The 25,218-nt window shown below is 32.1% G+C and overlaps 2 protein-coding genes and 1 pseudogene across 3 annotated transcripts; 1 reads left to right on the top strand and 2 right to left on the bottom strand.

Moving 5' to 3' along the window:
* Positions 1 to 4,835: 4,835 nt before the first annotated feature.
* Positions 4,836 to 8,012, bottom strand: LOC149493007 (F-box/FBD/LRR-repeat protein At1g13570-like; annotated as a pseudogene).
* Positions 8,013 to 10,857: 2,845 nt separating this feature from the next.
* Positions 10,858 to 13,339, top strand: LOC105640719 (pentatricopeptide (PPR) repeat protein). Its single transcript, XM_012225112.4, has one exon. The coding sequence runs from the start codon at positions 11,266 to 11,268 to the stop codon at positions 13,258 to 13,260; it is 1,995 nt and encodes a 664-aa protein (XP_012080502.1). The 5' UTR covers positions 10,858 to 11,265; the 3' UTR covers positions 13,261 to 13,339.
* Positions 13,340 to 14,078: 739 nt separating this feature from the next.
* Positions 14,079 to 21,047, bottom strand: LOC105640718 (Phosphoribulokinase / Uridine kinase family). Of its 2 annotated transcripts, none has more exons than XM_012225110.4 (12): positions 20,632 to 21,047; positions 18,850 to 19,209; positions 18,376 to 18,490; positions 18,029 to 18,224; positions 17,791 to 17,904; positions 17,444 to 17,617; positions 16,331 to 16,525; positions 15,808 to 15,930; positions 15,618 to 15,739; positions 15,358 to 15,481; positions 14,940 to 15,212; positions 14,079 to 14,561 (listed from the first exon to the last, which is right to left on the bottom strand). In XM_012225110.4, the coding sequence occupies exons 2-12, from the start codon at positions 19,184 to 19,186 to the stop codon at positions 14,358 to 14,360; spliced, it is 1,977 nt and encodes a 658-aa protein (XP_012080500.1). In that variant the 5' UTR covers positions 19,187 to 19,209; positions 20,632 to 21,047; the 3' UTR covers positions 14,079 to 14,357. The 2 variants fall into 2 exon arrangements, with proteins under 2 accessions (XP_012080500.1, XP_020537592.1); XM_020681933.3 differs by lacking the exon at positions 20,632 to 21,047 and adding an exon at positions 19,478 to 20,362.
* Between the last annotated feature and the right edge of the window lie 4,171 nt (positions 21,048 to 25,218).

The raw sequence follows: 25,218 nt of genomic DNA, 5'->3' as shown, positions 1-25,218 counted from the left end.
ACATCCCAACCTGGCAAAGCGATCCTACAAGGGCGGGTAGAGCAAAACTCCTGGCTAGCTTCTAGGATGGTAGGCTAGCTATGGGTAGTGGAATGCAATGTTAGGATTAATTCAAAATAATATTATGAAAAATCTGTTGAGATTTCAATTTTATTTAGTGCAGATATTCTGCATAGAATTTGATATTTCTGTTATTAGGATTGAAGATTTTTAGGAGTATTTTAGATATTCTTTGATTCACTTGTAAGTCTATAAATAGGCACATTCTTTTGTTAATTCAATGCAGTGCAAAACATGAAGTGCTAAACATTGTTAATCATCTTGTGCACCTTCATTCTTCCTTCCAAAATTTCATCATGGTATCAGAGCCTGTCTCTTAAATGGCCACAAACACTATTCCATTTTCTTCCCCTCCAATTTTTGTTGTTGAAAATTATCAGCTATGGGCTGTTAAAATGAAAGCTTATTTACAAGCTCATAACTTATGGGAGCATGTTGAAACAGAAAAAAAAATTCCTTCATTGCCATCCAACCCAACTATGGTTCAAATTAAGAATCATAGCGAAGAAAAAGCCAAAAAATTCAAAGCAAAAACCTGCCTTCATATTCAAAAAGATCGCAGGTATAAAAATCAATCAAATTTTGTGCATGAGGAAGGAACTCATCAATCAAATTTTGTGCAAGAGGAAAGAACTCTTCTTTGAGTATTGGAGAGATGTGCTCCAGGAGAACATTGGAGAGATGTGCTCCAAAATAAAAGAAAGTGATGAGAAGTGCATCAATATTTGAAGAGAAGTGCTTCAAAAAAAAAAAAAAAATTGCTAGTTTGATGAGAAGTGCATCAATATTTGGTGAGAAGTGCATCAAAATGATGAGTTGGAGAGAGGTGCTTCAACAAAGTTAATTGAAGAGAAGTGCTTCAAATGCTAGATTAAAATTTTAATTGTTAATTATTGTAATAAAAATATTATGTTTGAATTAAGAGAGAATGTTAGGATTAATTTAAAATAATATTATGAAAAATCTGTTGAGATTTCAATTTTATTTAGTGCAGATATTCTGCATAGAATTTGATATTTCTGTTATTAGGATTGAAGATTTTTAGGAGTATTTTAGATATTCTTTGATTCACTTGTAAGCCTATAAATAGGCACATTCTTTTGTTAATTCAATGCAGTGCAAAACATGAAGTGCTAAACATTGTTAATCATCTTGTGCACCTTCATTCTTCCTTCCAAAATTTCATCATGCAACACATAGGAACGAATCGAATCATATATCGAAAAGAGAAAAACTAATCATCATAGGCGCCTTTTGGTGGAATGGCTTGGAGAGTTGGAAGAACTCCAGGATTAAGCGTGATCGCTTAACGAAAATCCTAGGATGCGTGATCTCTTGGGAAGTTTTCCATTTCACCTGCAGAACGAAACCGTGCGGGTCTTGTCAATCCAGTATGGGATGGAATTGGCTTGATCCAAACCGGACGATTCCTCTAGTGATTGGAGTCGGGCGTGACACTTGTTCACATTAAATTTACATGTTATTGTAAACAAGGCCAAATAATCAAAGACTAAATAATCAAACTATCTATATTCCAATAGTTTAATTCCCTATGCTTATTAAGAAAAAGACTTAATAAGTAAGCATATTGTCTTTATATAAATTTTTTTTCAAGCATTTCCAAGCATATCCATATTATAATGGAGAAATCTTGTTGACATATTATGTTTGAGATTGATATGCTATACTAATATTGGCTATGATTATGGTTAAGTTTTGGAATATATCAATACCTTGTTAACTCTGAAAGATGTTCCTAACATGATACTTTTTATGTTAAATTTGATGTAGAACTATTACTCTGTCTTTTTTTCTTTCAAATGCAAAAAGAATTTCTAAAGGAGGCAATTGTTGCTCATATAAAGATAACGTGGGAAAGGTCACTGCTAAGTACAAGGATTTGGTGCATGATGTAAAGAGTTGAGAAAAACTAACATAAATTAAAGAAAATGTCTAAAAGAAGTGCAATCAAATTTCAAAAAACCCTTGAAGTAATACATAAGTCTGCAGGACTGTAAACGAGACAAGCCGCTCGGTGAGCTGCTCGAAGCTCGGCTCGATAAAAGCTCGCTCGAACTCATTCAATAATCTCATGTAGTTGAGCTCGAGTCGAGTTATTAAACTCGTTTAATTAACGAGTTGAGCTCCCAAGTTAGTCTTATCGAGCCGAGTCAAGCTCACAAGCTAGCTCAATAAGCCAAAATCAATTAAAACCTAACGACGTCGTCTTGGTTAGTAGATTTTGAGCTTGAGCTCAAGCTCGGCTCGTCTTGTTTATAGTTATCGAGTTGAGCTCGAGCTTGAGCTCAGATTTTCGAGTTCAAAATGAACTTGGACCAAGCTCGAACTCAAGTACATCCTTATCGAGTTGAGCTCGAGCTCACCAAAGCTTGGCTCAGCTCGTTTACAGCCTTACTGCTCAGCAGCCTAAGAATCGATAAAGCAAGAATCTAGGTAACAAATCAAGTCCCTTGTGCCATACAAGAGAATTCATCACACACTTTGAAATTAAGATGTATATAGTAAGATTCAATAACCATATTTTTATCACTTAGGCTTTGATGTAATGTAATCAAAGATTTAATACAATGAAAAATGCATCGCAATGGAATGCAATTAACATTTCATTATAATGCTTAGTCATGTAATTGAAAAAATTTATGGAACATAATCACCATTTCATTTTATGGTTGTTTATAAATATGTAATGTAATTACAAAACCAACACCACCACAATCTCCACTTGGTAGTAGTGGTGGTGATGGTGGAGGTGATAGTGAACTAGTTTGAGGTGGAGTTTAATTACGATTTAACTGTTCAGCGACTGTAACGTAAATTACATTAGTTTTTTGATGGAGTGGCTACTATATTATTTTAAGCAATGGTAAATATAATTATAATACTCATTACATTATGGAATGAGAAAAAGAAATCATCCAAACATGGCAATCAACGATGTAACATAATCTCTGTTCCATTGCATAGTTGATTACATTAATCAAACATAGCCTTATTTTTGCTAGGTTTCTAATGGATTTTAGTAGTTTTAATAAATTGAATGAAGAGTTCGGATGGGAGCCTTAGATGGCGAGTATTCCATGACACCCATACTAGGAAGGAGGATAGAGTTCATAAGTCGATAGGCACTCTAAAGTATGTATGTAAGTTTTTCTTTTCTTCTAAATAATTTCGTTACAGATTAATATTGTGGTCACATTAATTTTATTTTTCTATTTTGAACATATTTACTAAAGTTAAGCTATTTATTTTCATGAATTGCAAGACTCATACACTGTTTTGATGGGACAGGCGTCTTCTTAATAAACACGGACCAAGTATCGATGAATTGCCAACTGCTTTATTAATGGAAAAAACTACAGATTACTAGAGAAATTTTTAGGTAAACTCAGTCTACCACATTATTTATAGACTTTCTACTCTTTTAATGAATAACGTCACATCAGCAGCTTGCTTTTTTTTCTGTCCCACATCACTTCACAACAAATGAAAATCTGAAAAAAATTAATGTGGAAAACGTTAGAAAAAAAGCAAGTTTCCAATGATTTTATTTCATTGAATTAGTTTATAGCTAACGTGGTAGTATACTCGATATACCCAACAATTTTACAGATTACTGACGTACTAATAATTTGCCAACGAAACACCGTCGGACATTAATTGGCTGTTTTCCAACCATTTAATTTACCTACTGAATTAGAGCAATCTACCGATGGAATGCTGGTCCGTAACTACTAAGTGGTCATTAATCCATCGGTAACTCTAATTATCTTTCTCTTATTATTTTTTTTTTTCTTTTTTGAGTTTTTAATTATCTTTCATTTGATTATTAATGGAAATTTCCATTAATAATCGCTCATTTCCTTGTAGTGGAAGTAGTATATGAATAGCAAGCAAATTAATACTTCCATTTCTTTTATTTTCAATCTCTGAGTGTAATGTTTGTTTGATTTTGAATATATTCATTGTTAATTATAATCTTTGTGTCATTGATGTTATTACATTCACAAAGCAAGAACTATATAGATTATATTATTTGTGGATAATATATATATAGAGCCAATTTTCCATTATATATTTTATTTTATTTTTATTGAGAGAGTACTATTGGCCAGAGTTATGTCATTCTAGATGTCGCATATTATATTCTATTTTATAATATATTTGCATTTTTTTTAACTCTCAAAATATAAGTCATTTTTAGGTGATTATTTTATCTTAACATATAAAAAATAAATTATGTTTTTCCAATGTTACTCTTATTTACATTAGATATAATAAATACTTTCACAATTAATTATTGATTTGAGATAAATGATAATTTAGTCAAATTACCCTTAAATTTGTTATAATCTAAGAGAATTAATTGATTCCTTAATCTGTGTAAAAACTTTAAATGACTTATGTTTTGTTTTGAGATAGTTTTGAAATAGAGAGTACTAAATAACCAATGAACTTATTGATGTATAAGTGGTTAGTTACTGTCAATCAAAATGAGGATTTATGGAGGATCTAAATGCTTGGAAGTCCAGGAAGAAATCATAAAATTAATGCCATCTGATCAATGGAGAAACCACGTTTTGTGAAAGGGAATTGCCACCTTTTCTCTCTTTTTTTTCTCCTCAAAAAAAAAAAAAAAAAAATTTTGTATTTGTTAGACAAATCCTCAAATCAATTCCAGCTCTACTTTAAACATTTGCTCTCCTTGACTTGCGCATTCCATAGCTTTGCCCACGAATATGATCTTCAAATATAACTTATGCCTTTGCCGATGCACGTGGAAATCGAACAGCCTCCTTCAAAGTTCTTATCTGATTTTCAGCAGACATCTCAGCAGGAAACTGAATATAATCTTTTTAAGTGGGCATAATTTTGCTAACAGCAACTTCACAAACTCCATTTCGGGCCTACTGCCATAGAACCTTTGTAGATATACTTCCTGAAGTTGGTTCAAGCAAAATTCTGAGTGTTCTTCAACTTCTAAAAGTTCAATGGATTGACAGGCATTCAGGTTTGCATCATTGCTTTGGAACACCTGGAATAAGAATATAAGCAAAGGAACCAAATCAACCTAAGTCTTTCAAATATATGAGACACCAAAAGATAAAAAGGAAAATAAATATTCAAATGACCTGAATTATAAGTTTCTGCAAGTTAGGGGAGCTTCTGAGCAAGGCAAGAACAGATGAGACTTCCTTCGCCACGGCAAAAGAATTATCTTGAATTATCTTCATTTAATGAACTCAATTACCTCTTTGAATTATCTTCCTTTGCTACACCTTATAACATGTCTTGCTTAAATCCTAATCTAATCTAAGTTCAAAGAATCCTATTAATATGTCTTGCTTGTCTTGTCATGTTATAATTGCTTAAATCCTATCCAGAAGTCTCTTGCAAAAGAATCCTAATCTAAGTTCATTAAATGTCATCTTCTTCGACATAGAGATGCTCACAAACTAACTAAGCATTCTCATTAAATGTCATCTTCTTTCAAGACACTTGCTTCTTGAATGATGTTCACATCATTCAAGACTGCTTTTTCCGCCCTCGAATGACTTGAATAGCAGATTGATGGATAAGAACCTTAGATTAGGAGCATACATGTCGAGCTGATGAACATTCCAACAGTTTTTTCAGTTGTAATTTTTCCAATAATGGGCATTTCAATAATAAATTTTGACCGGTATTGGTGTCGCAGGTGACATCGTAAGAACTAGCACTGATGAATCTGTTAAGTCCATTGAATGGAACAGAAAGCTTGAATGAACAAGATGGATGGATACCTCAGGGTTTTAGATGAAAAAGTACATGGGGGCATTTTAGGAGGTTTACCATTTTCAAAATATTCAATGAGTCTCATGTATGTTGGTTGTGTGTTTTTCTATTTAACAATTAAAAGAAATTAAAGCTCGTATAATGCACGCAGTCTTCCATTTACAGTCATCAAAGTGCGAGTTGGTCCTTTTGAAATCCCATTTCAATTGTGAAAAGAGTACATGCATATTTTTAATAGGTTGACACGGCTTTACAAAATTGTCATGATTTGATGGAGTGTATACTATCCCTAAGTCATTTATGTGTATTATATGTTCCGACTTAACAAAAAAAAATTTTTTTAAAAAATGTTCAACGAGTTATGATATTTCATTCCTTCATCACTCAAAAAGGAATGAAGAAAGCTTCTTTAAAACTATATACAAACTACAGAGGCTGTTTTGTGTCCTCAATGAAAACAAGCAATTGATTATTTACATGAGTATTAGGTATATCATAATATTCCTCAGGACAACTAATAATTAAAAAAATCAAATATTTAAAATCAAATTAGATATTCAAAAAGGTAACTCGAGTAATAACACACATAATTCATATGCAAAATAGGTATCTTGCACCATCTGCTTCACCCAAAAATTCTAATCAAGTTCATATGCCCACAAACAAACTAATTAAGCGTTCTCCAGATTTTGGTTAGAGTATATGATTTCTGCTTCTGTTGATGCCCTTCGACACCGAGTAATGTCTTTCAGAATACTTACTTCTTCATTGTTGTTCATATTATCACAAGGGTCAATATACATTCTCTCTAACAAGGGTCACTTGGCTAGCAGAAGCTTCACAAACTCCATCTCCCGCTCTGTTCCTCCAAAAGATGTCATCCGTACTACCTGAAGTTGATGCAGTAAGAAATTTGAATGCTTTTGCACTTCCAAGAATTCTTCAACATCATCCATGCTGTCTGTAATTTGCCCATGAAAAACCTGAAAGAATAACAAACCATCTTACTTCACTTCTGAATTACTAAATCCATCTAACTTCTAAAACATACAAAAAATAATGTAATTATGAACTGACAGTAATCTCAAGTTTCCGCAAGAAAGGAGAACTTCTAATCAAGCAGAGAGCACATGAAACCTCAGCCAACTCGTCGAAACATATAATCAAGGAGTACAAGAGTTTTTAGGCTATTAAAAGAAGTAGGAAGATTGTCTGGTACATTCCCTGCAGCCATAATCTTCAAGCAAACATCCAAAGAAAGATTAGAAAATACATTAGGAAAGTACTTAAAAGAAACACTATTGAATACTTCACTATATATGCAAAAGTAAGTAACCATTTAAGTAATCTTACCTCCAAAAGATAATAATCAATAAAGAGATATTCTAAACGAGGTACACAACTGAAAACCTCAACCATATCGATTCCATACCCTTCCTTCACGTCTGGAACATTTCCATCCCCTTCAATCGAAGCTTTTATCAGTAGTGGAGTATCTATGAAACGGATAGAAGTGAATAGCAGACTGATGGTTAAGACTTTGAGATTAGGAGCTTACATGTCCAGGCAATCAAAATTCTGGCAGCTTTGTGGTTCTAATTCTTCCAATAATGGGCATTTCAATATCAAATTTTGAACAGCATTGTTGTCGAAGTAAACATTTTAAAAATAGCACTGGTGAGCCTGTTAAATCCATTGAATGCGACAGGAAGCTTGAATAAACAAGAAGACACATGCACATGCCTCAGTTCTGTACATGAAAAAAGGCATGAAGGCATTTTATGAGGTTCACCATTTTTAATACAAAGGGTTAGTTCCTGGACGCCATTCCTTGACAGGAAATGTATCGTATGGTCAATCTGAGGACAGTTTTTCAGTCTAGAAAGGGAGAGAATGAATTTTGTTACAGGGCATCGACGAAGGAGTAGAACTTGATATATAATCACGAAAAGCTCATTCCTTGTTGCAGGTTTTGCTTTTATATGATTCTGGAAAGTATTGTCGAATATAAGTGGAATATTTTCCCAGTTATGCCTCCATTTCTTTGACAATACACTTGTTCTTACTGCCTCTTGCAATGGCAAATGTGCAAGGATGTTTTTTATGACATTTTTGGTGAGGTTACTGATTATATCAGCAGTTAAAATAACAGTATCCATCCTTCTCAAAATGATTACCTCTGAAATCACCAGAAAAGGATTTACAGAATTCAACAGAAGGTAAGCATTGATTAAATTCAAGTATACAGAATTTTGCAAAAGAGAAACAAGCAAGAGAAAGAAATCTGTACCTGGAATTGTGAATTATAAAGAAGTAATTCTGACTTCTCAAGTAAGCTGCTTTTTCTCTGTCAATTTGAAGATTTTTTCACCACTCCTTTTGTTATTTAAAAAGTTAAGAAAACATTGATTTTGTTTTCAAATTACGTTTGTCCTTTGGGAATTGGAGTGCTTTTATAATTTCATTTATCTTTATGGAAAAAGAAAAAAATTATGTTTCCAAGGAAAACTTTTCATTTCCGTCCAGTTGGAAAATGACCATATCCAACAACAAAACTGTAGTTTGAAGTTTGAAAGATGGAAAAGTTGTTAGTACGAGAGAGAGAGAGAGAGAGAGAGACTCAATTCTTCCATATGATGTGTCATGAAAATGTTCAATTCTTCCATATATATTCTTCCATATATATATATATATATATTACATAGACATGTCACACTATAGTAATTTTTTTTTATATACAAAAAGTTTCTATTTTAGTTGTTTCTATATAAAAAATTTTATCTAATTTTCATTTGACCTTATTTTAGTCTTTTGTAAAATTTTTATTACGAGAAATTCTCAAGATAGTGGCAGACAAAAGTATAGACAAATATTTGATATGAAGAGAATATGTTTTTTACATCAATCTCCTTTGAAAAAAATATCCTCGTATAGGTGATATGAGCACTAATTTAAATAGAGTTTGAATAAAAAAAAACCACAAAATTTTTAAGTTGACCACGTTGAAAGAAATCATTACTGACTTCGCTTAAATATTTGAAAAATTACGCGATATTTAAAGTACATTTTAAATAACCAAATGCAGTTGGAAGGTTAAATGAATACAAATTTTTTATATATTTACACAATTTTTCCAAATAAAATACCAAAATACGAATTTCCATAGAACATAAACTTTTTGTATTCACTTCATTCCAAAATCCAACAAAGCATTTAAAACCCCATTGAAAATATATATATATATATTGAATTGAAAGCCTCATTGAAAATATATAACATTATTTAAGGTATGCATTGATATTAAATAAGAAATAAATGAAATAGTATGGGTAAATTAGAAAAAATGTCGAAAAAATAATTGTTATTTCCATTCCATAATACTTGTCAGGTTTGATAAAATAATTTGTTTCAAAATACTTATCACATTTATAGTTTCAATGAGTAATATTTTTTTTTCATGTTTATCCTTTATATATAATCAATAATTATTGCTTTAATTGTTCAAAAAAAATTACTCTCTTTTATTATTGCTATCTCTTTGTGTTTCCAAAATCTCTCCACCATTATAATTGGACAAAACATAAAAATTGAAGGTTTTAAAATTTAATTTGGTATTTGAATTTTAAATTAAGAGTAATATAATCAATTTATTCAATAATTTCTTATAACCTAGGCAAATTTAATGATTGTTTTAAGAGATGTTAAATTTCAAAAGTAAGAATATGGAATAGATAGTTAAACTTTGTTCCAAATGTGAGATGTATTAATGGTTATTACTTACAACTCTAGTTATTAATCTATTAATCTCCGACGACGGCGTCGCAACAGGATAGTTTTTTTATAATAGTAAATAGGATTGTGCATGGTTCTTGGGGATCCGAACAAACCGAGAAACTATAATGAATCAAACTGAAACTGAAAAAGAACTGAAATAGTAGGAATCGAACCGTACCGAACTAAATGTAATTTTATTATTTTGATTCTGGTTCTGGTTCTTATAAAGAACCGTCCTAGAACCGCATTGAAACTGTACCAAAATCAAACTGAATCAAATTGAACCGGATTGAAAGATCGATTTCTCTATATATTTTTTCTTTAATGTTTTAGTATATTATGTTATTTGTATAAGACCTTAAATTTTATTATTTGAAAATAAAATCTTTATTAGTTGATACTCTTTCATTAATAATATTTTTATTATTTATCCCGCATAAAAAATTAGTAGCTAATGATTCTCGTCATCTCTTATTGTATATATTGTTTTAACAATATCATAATTCATAAATGTTCATATAATATTATACTATATCTATAATTTAAATTAAAAGTGTTTTTTTAGATAATTTTAATCTTTAAAAAGTCTTAATTTAATAACAAATTTATTGTATGACAATAAAGGCACTATCACTTTATAAACTTCGTGGAACTTAATTTTTTTTTATTGACAATATAAATAAACCTTCATTATTCAATTGTTAGTTATGATTTGTTGATATTTGTAATGTTCATATCATTACTTTGGAGATTATTTAGAACTTGAAACATGATGGGAGCTTCTTTTTACAATGAAGAAAAATAAAATTTCATTATTTTTTTATGTATATAGTAAGTACGGTATGATTCTTTTTTTTTTTTAATTAGCATATATTCTATATTTTATTTTGAAATTAAAATATTTATATAAAGGAATCTTATAATGTGTTTTAAAAATATAATAATTTTTAATAGGACAACTGAACCGGAACTGGAAGTAGAACCGGAACTAGAATCAAAACCAAAGAACTAAAACCGAAAAGCTAAAGAATCATACTGAAATTTTAGTTCGGTTCGGTTCTTCGGTCCTGCTGTTCCAGTTTCGATTCCTAAAAGTGAAAAAACCAATTTTTTGGTTTGATTCCGGTTCTTCTTAAGAACCGTATCGGGAACGGATTTGCATACCAACTTCCAAACCGCGTTGGCTTTAACTTCCAATTTCAATCTCTTTATCCGCCCCCTTGCTCATGTGCACCTAAACTTAAGATCTAATAAAGGAAAAGGAAGTGATGGGAAATCTAGAGAGATGGGGAATTCAGAAATAAAGGAATTCTCGGTTGCGAAACTAATCTAACCGATTATATCCATATGAACCCGATAAAACATAATCGGATAGTAGATCGGGTTGACCTGATTATTGTTCAGCCACAAAGGGCAAACCTAAAACATATGATTTTTTTTTTTTCCGAAAGAACAGCCTTGTTGATCCACCGTCACCTTCCTTGCGGACTTCAATAAACATAAGTACCCCGATTTCAAGTGAGGATAAATACTGTGGACATATATAAATTGACAGGAAAGCTGGGAAGATTGTGAAATAAAATGAAATATGATCTCAGTCACTTGCAAACCGTAGCATCATTTTCTTGAGTTGCGGCTATGCCTGTATGTTCGGCAAAATATTGCATTGCTCATCTATGTCTCTCCAACCGTCGTTTTATCTCTACAAGTACAGCAGAGGCTGTTGTTTTACCATATTTAGAAGAATTCAAAAACCTTTGTTTTAGAGGACTCATAAAACAAGCATTTAACAGCTTCAAATCAGAGATATGGAGAGATCCGCATCTCTTTTCTTGCCTTCTCCAATCTTGCATTCCTCAAAAGTCACTACTTGTAGCGAAACAGCTCCATTCTTTAGTTATAACTTCTGGGTACAATAACGACAAGTTTGTAAGGAATCATCTTTTAAACCTGTATTCAAAGATTGGAGAATTGCAAACTGCTATTTCATTGTTTAACTCAATGCCAAAAAGAAATATAATGTCGTGTAACATCTTGATTAATGGGCATATACAGTTGGGGGATTTGGAGAGTGCTTGTAAGGTGTTTGATGAAATGCCTGAAAGAAATGTTGCTACTTGGAATGCAATGGTTGCTGGGTTGACTCAGTTTGAGTTCAATGAAGATGGGTTGGATTTGTTTCGGGTAATGTATGAATTGGGTTTTTCTCCTGATGAATTCACTATAGGCAGTGTTCTTAGGGGTTGTGCAGGTTTGAGATGTGTCCACGTTGGAAGGCAGGTTCATGCATATGTGATGAAACGTGGGTTTGATTCCAATTTGGTTGTTGGGAGCTCTTTGGCACATATGTACATGAAAAGTGGAAATTTGGGAGAAGGAGAGGAAGTTATCATATTTATGCCAAGTCGTAGTATTGTAGCTTGGAATACACTTATTTCAGGGAAGGCACAAAATGGGTATTCCGAGGAAGTTCTTGATCAGTACAACATGATGAGAATGGCAGGTTTTAGACCGGACAAAATAACTTTTGTAAGTGTCATTAGTTCATGTTCGGAATTGGCAACTCTTGGTCAAGGTCAACAGATTCATGCTGAAGCCATCAAAGCTGGTGCTAGTTCTGTCATTGCAGTTATTAGTTCATTGATCAGTATGTATTCAAGGTGTGGGTGTTTGGAAGATTCTGTAAAAGTTTTCTTGGAATACAAAAATGCTGATTCTGTATCGTGGAGCTCCATGATTGCTGCTTATGGATTCCATGGAAGAGGACAGGAAGCCATCGAGCTCTTTCAACAGATGGAGCAGCAGGAAGATTTGGAGGCAACTGACGTAACCTTCTTAAGTTTGCTTTACGCTTGTAGTCATTGTGGACTGAAGGAAAAAGGGATGGAATTTTTCAAATTGATGGAGAAAAAGTATGGATTGAAGCCTAGGCTGGAGCATTATACTTGTGTGGTTGACCTGCTCGGTAGGTCAGGGTGTTTGGAAGAAGCAGAAGCCATGATAAGATCAATGCCTGTGAAAGCGGATGCTATAATTTGGAAAACTCTTTTATCTGCATGTAAGCTTCACAAAAGGACAGACATGGCAATACGAGTTGCTAAAGAAGTTCTTAGGCTTAATCCTCAGGATTCAGCCGCATATGTGCTTCTAGCTAACACTCATGCTTCTGCCAAGAGTTGGCAGGTTGTTTCAGAGGTAAGGAAAGTGATGAGAGATAGGAATGTGAAAAAAGAACCTGGTATAAGTTGGGTGGAAGTAAAGAATCAGGTTCATCAGTTTCGCATGGCTGATAAACTCCATCATGCAATTGATTTATATTTGAAAGAGTTGATGGAAGAGATGAAATTGCATGGTTATGTACCTGATACCGGCTCTGTTTTGCATGATATGGATAATGAGGAGAAAGAATACAACTTGGTTCATCACAGTGAAAAATTGGCTATAGCTTTTGCTCTAATGAACACTCCGCCAGGTGTGCCGATAAGAATAATGAAGAACTTGCGCGTCTGCAGCGACTGTCATCTAGCTATCAAATTTATATCTGAGATTAAAAAGAGAGAAATTATTGTTCGTGATACTAGTAGATTTCACCATTTCAGAAATGGGAAATGTTCTTGTGGAGATTACTGGTAAGAGAAACCTAAAATGCTCTTACAGTTGAACACACTAAATTTGTATTTCTGTTTCAAAATGATAATTGATATTATTTCCATTTGGAATCGCTCCATCTTTGTTTAATAATGTCCATTGTATGGCTGCCCACCAGCAAAAGAAAGTAGCCAGTTATAAACTGTCACATTGTTTAACAGAATATAACATGAACAGCCAAGTACTCACCCGTTAATATTTCCAGAAGTAAACGCATGGAAAATATAAGATAGAATTAGAAAACAATTGGAGTAATACATTAAACAGGCCAAAGCATAAATATACCTTTCGGCCTAAATATACTCCTATACTTTTATAGAAAAAATCAAATTTTACGAGTAACCGAAGTTACAAATTTTACAAATACTATATTCACTTAATATGTGGTTAGTATAAATCTTAAAACAATAGTTTTCACATTTTTCAACTATTTAATTTAATTTTAAAAGTTTGAGTATTTAATAAAATCATTTTTGCATGTTGAAATATTTAATCAGTACAATTAATAAATTACAGTGTTTAATAGACCAAAATAAAAATTAAAAATATTACAAACTTTTTTACCTACCTACAAGTATAAGGGTTAAATCTTAAAAATCTCTTAACTCATTCAGCTGACAGTGGAAACTCATCTACTTCGCCAAGACTTTAATTTGTATCTGTTAGGACTTCTTACAACTTGCAACGTTTTTAAGATTCAGTTAATTAAGCAAAAAAAGAAAAAAGAGATTTAAGGTTAAATGTTTTGATACTAAAATTGCCCTCTCATCAAACTGCATGATGGGAACTAATTTTCTCGAACGTTGATTGTAATCTGTTGATTTTTACTCATTTGAAAACTCTTTATATATATAAAAGCTAACAAGGCTCCCATTAAAAAAGAAAAATTACCCTTCTTACTGGGAAGGCAATTTGCCTCCAACACCTACAAACAAAATAACTCAAGGATCATCCATTTGATTTTGGCCGTGCAGAAGGGTAACATAACAGAAAACTAATGGGACCCTAAAGAGAAAATATCCAAAATTCTGAAGGTCTAAAGAAAGAAACAAAAATGTAAATCTACTGTAACCGATTTTCGACTAGAAAATCCTCCTCAACAAACTGAATCCGATAACACCAATTGACATAATGAGAGCAGCTCTCGTGATTTCAGAATCCATGATCATGCTTCTCCTGCTTGTCCTTGCTTGTCGAGATCTCTCCCCTACACTGTCTCGAAGAAGATTACTTAAAGTATCTAATTGATGCATGACTTGACGTTGTCCCCGTGTAATGCTAGATATCTGTTTCACATATAAAGGTAAATAAGAAAATTGATATGCCAGACAATGAATACAAAATTAAAGCAGACCCTAACAATTGAATATCGAAGTTAAAATGTTCAATCACATGAGACTTCAAAACGATGTGATCAATCAACTTGGCTGATCATCGATGGGTAGGACTTTGGAATACCCAAATACTCAAATACCCTATACCCATATGGAATGTACAGTGTTGCAATTCAAATCCAGCTGTCTAACATCTAAACCTGATCCAGCATGCTTATGGGAACTTTATTCCCACATTTCAACGCAGAAAATGTACACCTTAGAGAACAATAGATAAATTGACAAAAATTAACAATAAGGGGAGAGGTTTGAAGGGACCAGTTTTGTTACCTCTTCAATGAAAGGTGACTCCTTAGCCAACTGGGAGAAAGATGAAGAATTAGGTAGTTTGGTTCCAGTTAAGGAACCATTTGTTAAACCGGAGATGAAGTAAGAAGTTGGAGCAGAGCCATTACACGCTTCAGCTTGCAGAGCCAAGTTTTGTTGGCTATGAGAATTTTTATTGATATTGAACTTGGAATTTAGCTCTTCTATACGGGTTGTGAACTCATCCATTCTGTCATTTAGAGAGGAAATCTGTTCTGAAAGCTGAGCGAGGATTCCCTGCATAGAAGGGAGAAGAAAAGAACAGATAAGATTACAAAAAAAAAAAAAAAAAAAAAAAAAAAGACACATGAATTCTGCAGCTTCATTAAGCAAAAATATGTTCAAACAGTTAAAGTTGAGAAACAAAATAAACCTTGGATACCTGATTTGCTACCATTGCTTGTGAATCTGGATTTCTCTCATCATACCTCTGGTTGTTTGCAGAAAGAACAGAAAGCTTGGCCAAGTTCTTATCCATTTGACTGGAATATGAATGTGACATACCACTGCTTGATGTAAATAACAATCACTCCATTAGTTAAGACATCCAGATAAGCGAAGCATGCTTCAACACCCCTAAATAAAGATGAGAGAGATAAAACAATGTAATAAAATGGTTTGAGCTATATTGGTGGATTGCACCTTTTGAGGTTCTTATTTCTCATGGCAACCCTATCAGCAGAGGCTCGCAGAAGAGCTTCTTTGGGGCTTGAGACTAAATCCTCACCCAGGCTGAGCTTTGTCTTCAGATCATCTGGTAAAGCCTGCAAAATGATTAGATCAGGACAACCTATGCAAGAGAAGTCATCATAAGTATCGGATATTCTCGTACCATAACCTCATCTACAAGCTTTTCCAGCTGAATTTGTTCTATATAGGTACGTGGAACATATGAGCCTTCCAAACCTAGCTGTTCTGCAACAATTCTGACAGCCACGCGATCTCTTCCTTGTACCTTTTTGAAAAACACAAGCAAGAATGTGATGGTCGTACAGCTGACATGATAAAATACCAATATGCTTCTGGAAGCATCAAAGATTAGTAAGTAATGAATCCATTAATCATTATAATGAAAGTTCATAAAATCCCTCGTGTTTTTTGAAAATTATTATAGTAAGAGATATGCAAACTAACAAATGTTTTTATTAGAAATATAAAACAACCAGATCTTACACCATCTTCAAACAAGCAAATATCATGTCAACAGAAATTTCTAAATAACTTCCAAGGACTTCAAAAAGAAATCCGAATACATGAGAACACTTTCTACCCTAAAAGATTTTTAATTGACATGGAAGCATTATGTAGAAACCCACTCTTAGGTAGAAGGATGCAAAAAGCTAAATTTATTATACCTGAATATATTGACGATTTAGTTGTTCTAGCCAATCAACTTTCACACACACTCTGTCATCAACGAATACATGACTGCTTCTTTTAAGTATGGTCGCTATTGTATATCCCAGGGCCATCAACCCACCAAGAAGCCGTACACTGACTTCAAAAGTGATCCTTGGTGATATGACAAATGGAGCATCTGTTACCCATTCCTGAAATTGAAAATTAGAGCTGATCATATCAGAAAAAATATTGGATGCTTTTTTCTATAAAAAGAAAAACACCCAAAACCCTAACTGCCCATGAAAACCTACGAATTTTTTTCCCTACATAAGTTGATATAATATGAAACCATTGCAATTTTCTTAGTTTATCATGCCTTGTACTAACATTCAATGGTTACTGCATATTTTGCTAAATGTCAATTCAGCCAATTAACCTCAATTTGTATTTCAATACTCACCCTTGCCAGATTTTCTTGTGGCAGTTAAACAAGATTTGGTAAATATAACTGTACAATTAAAAGCGGGCAAAATTAAGTAAAATAGCATGGCATTTCGAATTCAATATAGGAAAAGTTGTTTATATTTTTTTATTTATCAATAAGACCTCCTTAGTTTCCACATCAACAAATGAGTAAACCTTGTGTAAAATTTCAAGATAGCAACTTATTGGAAACCAAATTAGAAGCAAGTGCATTTACATGACAAATTGAATGATGTTACTGTATTGAAATTAGCGATAGGTATAGTGATTATGAAGCATAAACAGACATTAACAACACTAATTTTTAGACCCAAATAAACAAGTAATATCCATTAGAATATGCCTGATATGTTTGCATTGTGCTAAGTTCACATTCCATCAAATGCTTAATTTGGGATAAAAAGGAATGCACATGTCAAACATATCAAAACAGAAAACAAATGCAACAACCACCACTACCCAAAATGTATTGAGGCTGAGGCTGGCTATGGCCTTCTTTTGCACCATTAGCAGTATATAGAGGTAAACCCTCTCTGACATTTTATGACAATTACGTTTCTTTAACTCATATTTCTAGCATTTAAAACAAGTTACCAGAACCAGTAATTGCAATAATAAGGAAACTACAGTTACAAGGGGCAAACCTCAAACATAAGATTATATTTTCCATCTTTATTCCTCATTCTGAGGTATGACTGGCAAGATTCGGGATCTTCACCCGGTGGGAGAAGATAGATATCGTAAGTCTGCTCTGTTGTCTCTGTATGATCTTCAGAGAGAACAGCCTTGATCTGATCCACCGTCACCTTCCTTGCTGACTACAATAAACAAGAGTACCTTTTGTCAAAAATTGACAGGAAAGGCGGAAAGATTGTGAAAATCATCCTTGCTACAGGGATAATCTAGAATACACTGACCAGCATCAATATAAGTGTGAGAATACAATATTAAAATAAAATAGCCCAAAAAGAAATTCAAAGGGGAAACCAACCTTTAATATATAAGTAGGACTCTGGAATCCAGAGAAGGGATTGAATTTGTTTATGATTTTTATATGTGCGGTTTGAAGATCTGGCTCAATAAAAGCTTTGTACATTGGATATACCTGCAATAAAAGTGAAGCTCAATACTTGAAACACAGTATTATTCTAAAGAAATGGTTTTAAATCAAGTTTAAGAAATGACTAAACTATATATATTTAAGGAAAAAAAAAAAACAAAAAGCAAACCGTTTCAGATATCTGCTGGATAATTTCTTCTGGTGCTTGGCCAGCACGTTGGATGTCCCGTAGAACCCGTTTTACAAGGTCAAAATGAACTCCCCCTGTAACTGATACTCGCAGGTCTAGCATAGGTCGCAGTTTTTCACTTAAAGCATAAATCCCCTCAATAATCACTATACGAGAAGTCGGGACTTCAACCGTCCTATCACAATTACATGCCTGAATTAGGTTTAACATAAAAGCCAGTTATGGAAAGTACATAGAATGATAAACTCAACCACCTTTGAAAGGATAAAACATGACATACTGAAAGCTAGAACTATTGGTTAGTATTAAAGGAAACAGTGGTTTACCTGTACCCAATACGAGTGCTAGACTTGAAATCATAGATTGGAACTTCAGCTGATTTTCCTTCCCTCAAATCTTGTACATTCTTAAGCAATGTGTCATAATCAGTTAGCCGTGGATCTGTTTAAAAAAAAATTTTTAGAACTAATAACATAAGAAAAATGCTCTCAATTTCAAACCATTTGGCAGTTTTGAATAATTGCACATGAATTCCAACTTGCAATTAACAAGTAAGAACCGTCACCATGGTTAGTTGCACGCCTGGGCCTTAATCAAATCTGTCTCCTGATAAAGACTGAAAACTACTATGCAATCCAAACTAGTGCATAGGTTTTCACTCAATTCTATGTCTAAAACCACAAATCACAGAAAAAGTTTCTCTATTTCCCAAGGCACCTCATGTTTCTACATTTTTCTTAATTATTTCCTGAATATAAGGTTTCAAAAAGAAAGTTTAAACAAGTTCAGAGATAAATCACCATCAAAATTGCCATCAACAATTCGGCTAGCATCATTGTAGTTGTCCATTGATATGACAGCAACACTGGGCATGAAGTTGAGTACCTTCTCTGTGAAAACAGTCTTCCCAGCCCCAGAAGGGCCTGCTAAACCTACTAGTATTATTCCATCATTGTTTTGCGCTAGCAATTGGCATGCTCGTATAAATAAAAAGAACCCTTTCTCAAAAGTATAAGTCTGTTGAATTGGAACAATCTCATAGCGATCACAGTCCTTTCTCCTAGCAAGCCTGACTTGGTCTTTCAATAGTCTCTGTCTCTTCTGGTGTAAGTCAGCACCAGACATATCTTGGGACATCAGAAGAATATGTTTTGCTCCCTCTGATTGAAAGAGAAAAGAAAATACATCAAAATAAATGGCTTCAAACGAGAGAGAATTTAGAGGAAGTGGACAAATGTTGATTGAATGACATGATGAAATTTAATCCAAAAAACACATACACGCACAGTTTTTTACCTGTGAAGCAATAGCATGACAAAAGATGTAAATGTACAACAACAAGATTTTTAGAGGTCATAAAACTGGCAAATATACAGTAAACAAAACTTTCTATATCAGTATCAATATACTTAAGAGAAACACAAATACCTAAGAAGCACAGAAATAACAGAGAAAACGCTAATTAGAAGACTAGGATATCCAGTTGAAATGACTAATTTCCTTATGCATAGCACCTCTCCATTCGAGCTGTCCATTCAAATGGAAACAATGGCAATCATGATATAGTAAGAACGGAGAAGAATCTGAAATGCCCATTCCCAGTCTATGCATCATGAAACAAATGATCAAAATTTTTAACGAAATTAAAGGACCCCCAACAGTCAATACATCTAGCCATAATAATAGACTCTAAAACCATCCTTTGGAGCAAAATCTTGCCAGGGTCAGCTGATGAATGAACTAGGCCCGGCTGATGCCAGGGCCTTCCAGTTCAAAGACTATAAAAAATATGCAGGTACGATCTCCTTTTTTCTACTACAATATTCGCCCATCTTCCTCAATATCCACACAAGTAGCAGTTCCATCACCCAAAAAAAAAATAATAAATAAATCAAAACCACTCACTCATACCAAACCGAGTTAATACTCAATTTGTGAGCAAGAGTACTGACATAGTTAGTTAACACACATAGGGAACCATCATAAAACTAATAATTAGACAATCAAGATACACAAAACGTTCGCTCCACTGCAACAACAACATGGGACTTCACAGCCGAAAATATCAATTTATAAAGATAGATAAGACAACTTTCACATTTAGCATTAATAGAGATAGTCCATTACTTCAATTTAAAAAGGTGTCGAACGGAAGGTTAGTTAAAGTTTGTCAGTTCTGGAAATCATCGAAATAATGATTTAAAAGATCAAATAAGAAAATTTGATGCAAAACTCTCCCCATTATAAAAGCCAAAAATAGAAAACAAAGTTAAATCACAACGCAAATGCAAAATCACGATACAAGACACACCCACGACCACACTCACAGCTATAAAAATCAGCGGGAAAACAAATCTTCATAAGCCAAACCCCATAAAACAGGGCTAAAATCTCAGCTCCAGCAACTTGTACGGACACAGTATAAATCAAACCAAAACAAGTTATTCATCGAAACCACAAATCAAATATGATCAAAACAACGATTATAACCCAGATAACAAAATGGCAAAACCAACAACACCCAGAAAGCAAAACGGATCAAAATCAGTAAAGCAGAGAGACTGGCGGTGGAGAGCACAAACCGAATCAAGTGAGCTCCGTCTATATTATAATGCCAATGAATGAATGAGCCACACCAAAGTTTTACCAAAATACCAATGAAAAAACGGAAAGACTAAATACTGCCACTCCTATAAGGTCGGTTTCTCGATAAAATAAAGATATTTCCTTTCCGGAATGGAAAAGATATTATTTTTTCCAGGATTTTTATTAATTTATTTGTTTAAAGGAGTTCAGTTTTGTAGAGAAACTGCAATTACACCCGAGAAAGGCCCAGAGGCAAACAAGAGAGAGAACGAGAGAGAGCGAGAGAGACAAAACGAGAGAGAAGAAGATGTGATTATATAGGGTTCTTTAATATTAATTTTAAGATTTTAATTTTTCCGCGATAATCAGCAGTCAACTTCGAACCAGGACTCTCTCTATCACTGGTACCAAACACTTGACACTTTGCACTTTGTTACTATAACCTGCAGCTCCTAGGGGTTGCATTTGGCCTACATGTGATGGTGAAGAAGTTTCATGAACATGGCTATGGATTTTTTTGCAATCACATGTCGACACGACTGTTCAATTGTCGAATTTTAGGTGTGATTTTGTCATATTATCGAGATTCACAGTGATCTTTAGACATATAATCATCGGATTGGTTAGATTAAAATCGAATCAAAATTAGCATGAAAATAATGAAATTGAAATTATCCCTAAAGCGATTGAAACGATTAATTTTAATCTCATTTCGATACGATTTTTTATCAATTGTTAAATTTTAACATGATTTTATAATATTATCGAGATTCATAGTTATTTTTAGATATATTCATTAGATTGGTTTGGATTAAAATTGAATCAGAAGCAGTCTAAAAATAATGAAATTGAAATTAATTCTAAATTGATTGAAATGAACAATTTCAACCTCATTTCAGAGTCGATTTTGATTTTTAATCATGAAATATCAGAATTAAAACCTTGGTCACCATGTTGAGATTTATAGGTTTTGCTAAACACTTTATAGTATAATGATTTATTTACAATATATGATAAATACGTAGTAATATATAATAGTATACTTAGAATTTATTCATTGATTTTGATTGCTAGAGTTACAAAATTATTAATTTTAAATATGGAGGTCAATTCCATTAAAACTTTTGACTGGTAACAACTACAAAGGACAAGAAAAATATTTAAATAAAAGCTTGAGCTTAATCCAAACATGAAAAAAGAAAAAGAAAATCATGCATAAGTTATCTAGTATAGTTCCATGTTTTCCCTTCTATTTTTAAAGGTGTGAAAAATGATTTTCTTTTATATAATATTTTAATAACTTTTTTAATTAATTTGATTAAATTATTAAAAGAGAACAATTATTTTTATTATGCGATGTGGTATTCTTGAATTTATTAAGTCTTTCCATAAAACAAATTGATTATAAAATATCAAAATATACCCGTTATCAAAATTCGATGATAAAATTCTCATAATTAAGAGATTCTAAATTATGTTTCTTCGTTATTATAGTTTTTTCTTAATTAATCTCATAGCTTGATCATAAAAATAAGATTATTTAAGTTTATCAACATCTTGAATCTTATTTAATATAAAATCTCTTTTTCGAATATTTAAAAAAATAGAATTATTTAATGTATGGTATTTGTTTTTTAATGTAACATATGGCATTTTGTTAATTTGTTTAGTTGTATTATTTCAAGCAAATATACCTTAATGATTGTTTTCTTGTTATGGTAAGTTACCTTTGTTTGAAAATATTTTTTTAAAAAAATCATTTTCTTTTATGAAATGGTTTATTTCATTTGATGATTAATTTTTCAAACACTTTCTTAAAAAAAAAAAAATCAAAAACATCATAAAAATTCATTAGGTGGAGTTTTCGTCCGAGGAGGCTAGTTGATTATTTTGCCATCTCTCATTTTTCATGAGATGTTCATCTTAATTTGAGCTTGTGGTCGGCTAAATTCTGAATTGTACTAAATATTGCAAGATGCACTTTTCAAATTAAGCATATATACATATATATAGCAAGGTAAGAATATTGTTGTCTAAGATCAAAAGTTGCTTTTTTCACACCATTGATGGTTCAATTTCATTTTCCAATTAAAGGACAAACCCAAAACTACAAGGCAGCCGAGCCCTTCACATATTATCTTCTTGGAGGAATATTTATAACTTTTCCCAAGTCAACAAAATCAATGGTTCATTTAGGAACCACCTTTTCGTGACAGTCTTTACAGTTGTACTCATCAATAGCTTTTTAAACAGTTTTAAATATTATTTTTTACAGTGTTCGATAAGATAGAGGTGAAGGTATAATATTTTATAAAAAATTAATCCATATAATATTTAGCTTTTAATATTTTACGAAAAACTACTTAAACAATCGTTATCAAAATAGCTAATATAATTTTGCGAATAGACCCGATAAGGAAAAACTTTTTTTTACGAAATAAATGAGAAATTTATTGTAAAGTTGTTCGTGGAACCCAATACAAATAAAGCAGAGGACATTAATTATGAGGAACTTAAATAGGTCATCCCAATTCCCAACTATGTATAGAAATTTCCATTTCATAAGAAATGATCAAGTACAAATAATAGAAGAAATATATAGTTGCTCTTGCCTTTATTTTTGGGTCTTCGTCAAGGTCTATTTATTTATTTATTTATACATCTTATTGCGTAAAAGAAGAGTACAGAATATAAATGTGACTCTTGATTGTAGTGGGCAGTAAATCCATTGGGTTGTGGCAAAATTTTCTTTTCCTTGAGTACTTTTCTGTAGGGGGTGGGGTGGGGATGGGATGCCTAAGATTTGGAAAGTGAAATTCCATACCATTATTTTCCACACGCAATGAGGGAAATGTAAAAAGAAAGTCCATTAAATGATCTTTATAACTTTTTATCCATTGTAAGTCAATTATACAAGAAAGATAATGTGCGTTTTTGCCTAATGTTTAAAATTACCTCTAAATTTTAGATTTTCTTTCGCGTAATATTCTAAAATTTTTGAAAGTCTTATCATACACCTGAAGTTACAGTTTTTAATAATGATTTTGTAACTTAGCATTGAAGGATATTATCTTTTTAGTAATAATTTTCGGATATTTATTATGTATTTGAAGCCTGAAGGCAGGCATGATCATGATTTCAAAACCATGGTGTTTTGATTTTAAAACTACTGATTTTAGTTATAAGAAAAGTGAAGCCGATTTTAGAACTGTTGGTTGTAATTTCGTTTCTATCTAAAATGAAATTAGATATTTTATATGAAATAATCTTTTTAAATTATAATAAACTAAAAAATAATTATAATAAAATAAAAAACTAAAATAAATTATAATAAAATAAAAAAACTAATTGGTAGTTTCTCTTAAAACATGTTTTTTCAAGGTTTCGAGCTAGAAACCATTGCACTGGTTTTAAACTCAAACTGTCGATTTTAGGTTAAAAAATTAATAATTGAAATCGAATATCAAGTGCATGATTTCGCTTATGATTTAGAATCAGAAACCATTGACCACGGTTTAGTGTTAGATTGACAGTTGGATTTCGGTTTGAAACCAAACCTTGGTCATGCTTATCTGAAGGTGTGTAATTATAATAAAAATTATAACTTTAAACGCATAATAGGTCTCATAAAAACTTAATGGTATTCCAAAACCCCTCAAACTCAAGGACAATTTTATCTATTAGGGCGTTCCTTTTTTTTTTTTTTATTCATTCTTGTCGCTACATAATAAGGGATATTACTTCTTTAAATAATTTTTTTATGGATGACAATATTGTTTACAATTTAGAACCAAAAATCATTGACCAAGATTTTGTGTCAACTTTGATTAGTTCGTTTTCAGTTTAAAATTAAACCATGATCATGCCTATTTGAAGGTGCTTAATTATAATAAAAATTATAATTTTAAAGGCATAACAGGTCTCTTGCAAACTTTACAGTATTCAAAAAATAAAACTCTAAAACTCAAGGACAATTTTATGTATTGGGCTATTTCTTTTTTTTATTATTATTATTATTAAAATAGCTACATAATAAAGGATATTATTTCTTTAAATAATTTTCACCAAATTACTACAATTTTTTTGGATGACAGTAAGGGTGTTTAAACTCGATTTGGGTTGGGGTTTGGTGAAAATTACTATGATATAAGTTCAATGCTTTGTTAAAGTTGTAGTAATAAATTTTAATGTTCGGTTAGCTCCATCAAATCCTCAAAATTTGGTAACTCATCTACTTTGGCCAAGTACACTTTTCATACACTTTTCCTTCTTTCTCTCATTCATCCTCCCAAACAAACATGGTTGGATTAAAGAAAGAAAGAAATTAAGGGACAAAGAAAACAAGGAGAAAAAAAAAAAAAAGAGAAATATGAAAATTTTGACAAAAAAATTTAATTTCTTTTTTTTTTTTATGTTTGGATATAGAAGGAAAATAAAATTATTTTCACTAGTTCATTGCCACTGTATATTTTTTTTTTTCTATTTTTCCTCTAATTTAAAAAGAAAAATTTTTTAAAAGGAAAATAAGTATTATTTTACTTTCATATTATTTTTCTTCAAAGTTCCAAATGAGGAAAATAACA

Source organism: Jatropha curcas, chromosome 10 (genome assembly GCF_041381405.1).
Source record: "Jatropha curcas cultivar XTBG-Jc1 chromosome 10, XTBG_Jcur_1.0, whole genome shotgun sequence".
NCBI lineage: Eukaryota > Viridiplantae > Streptophyta > Magnoliopsida > Malpighiales > Euphorbiaceae > Jatropha > Jatropha curcas.
The sequence above is the reverse complement of the archived record's forward strand: the minus strand, read 5'-3'. Positions and strand labels throughout refer to the sequence as shown.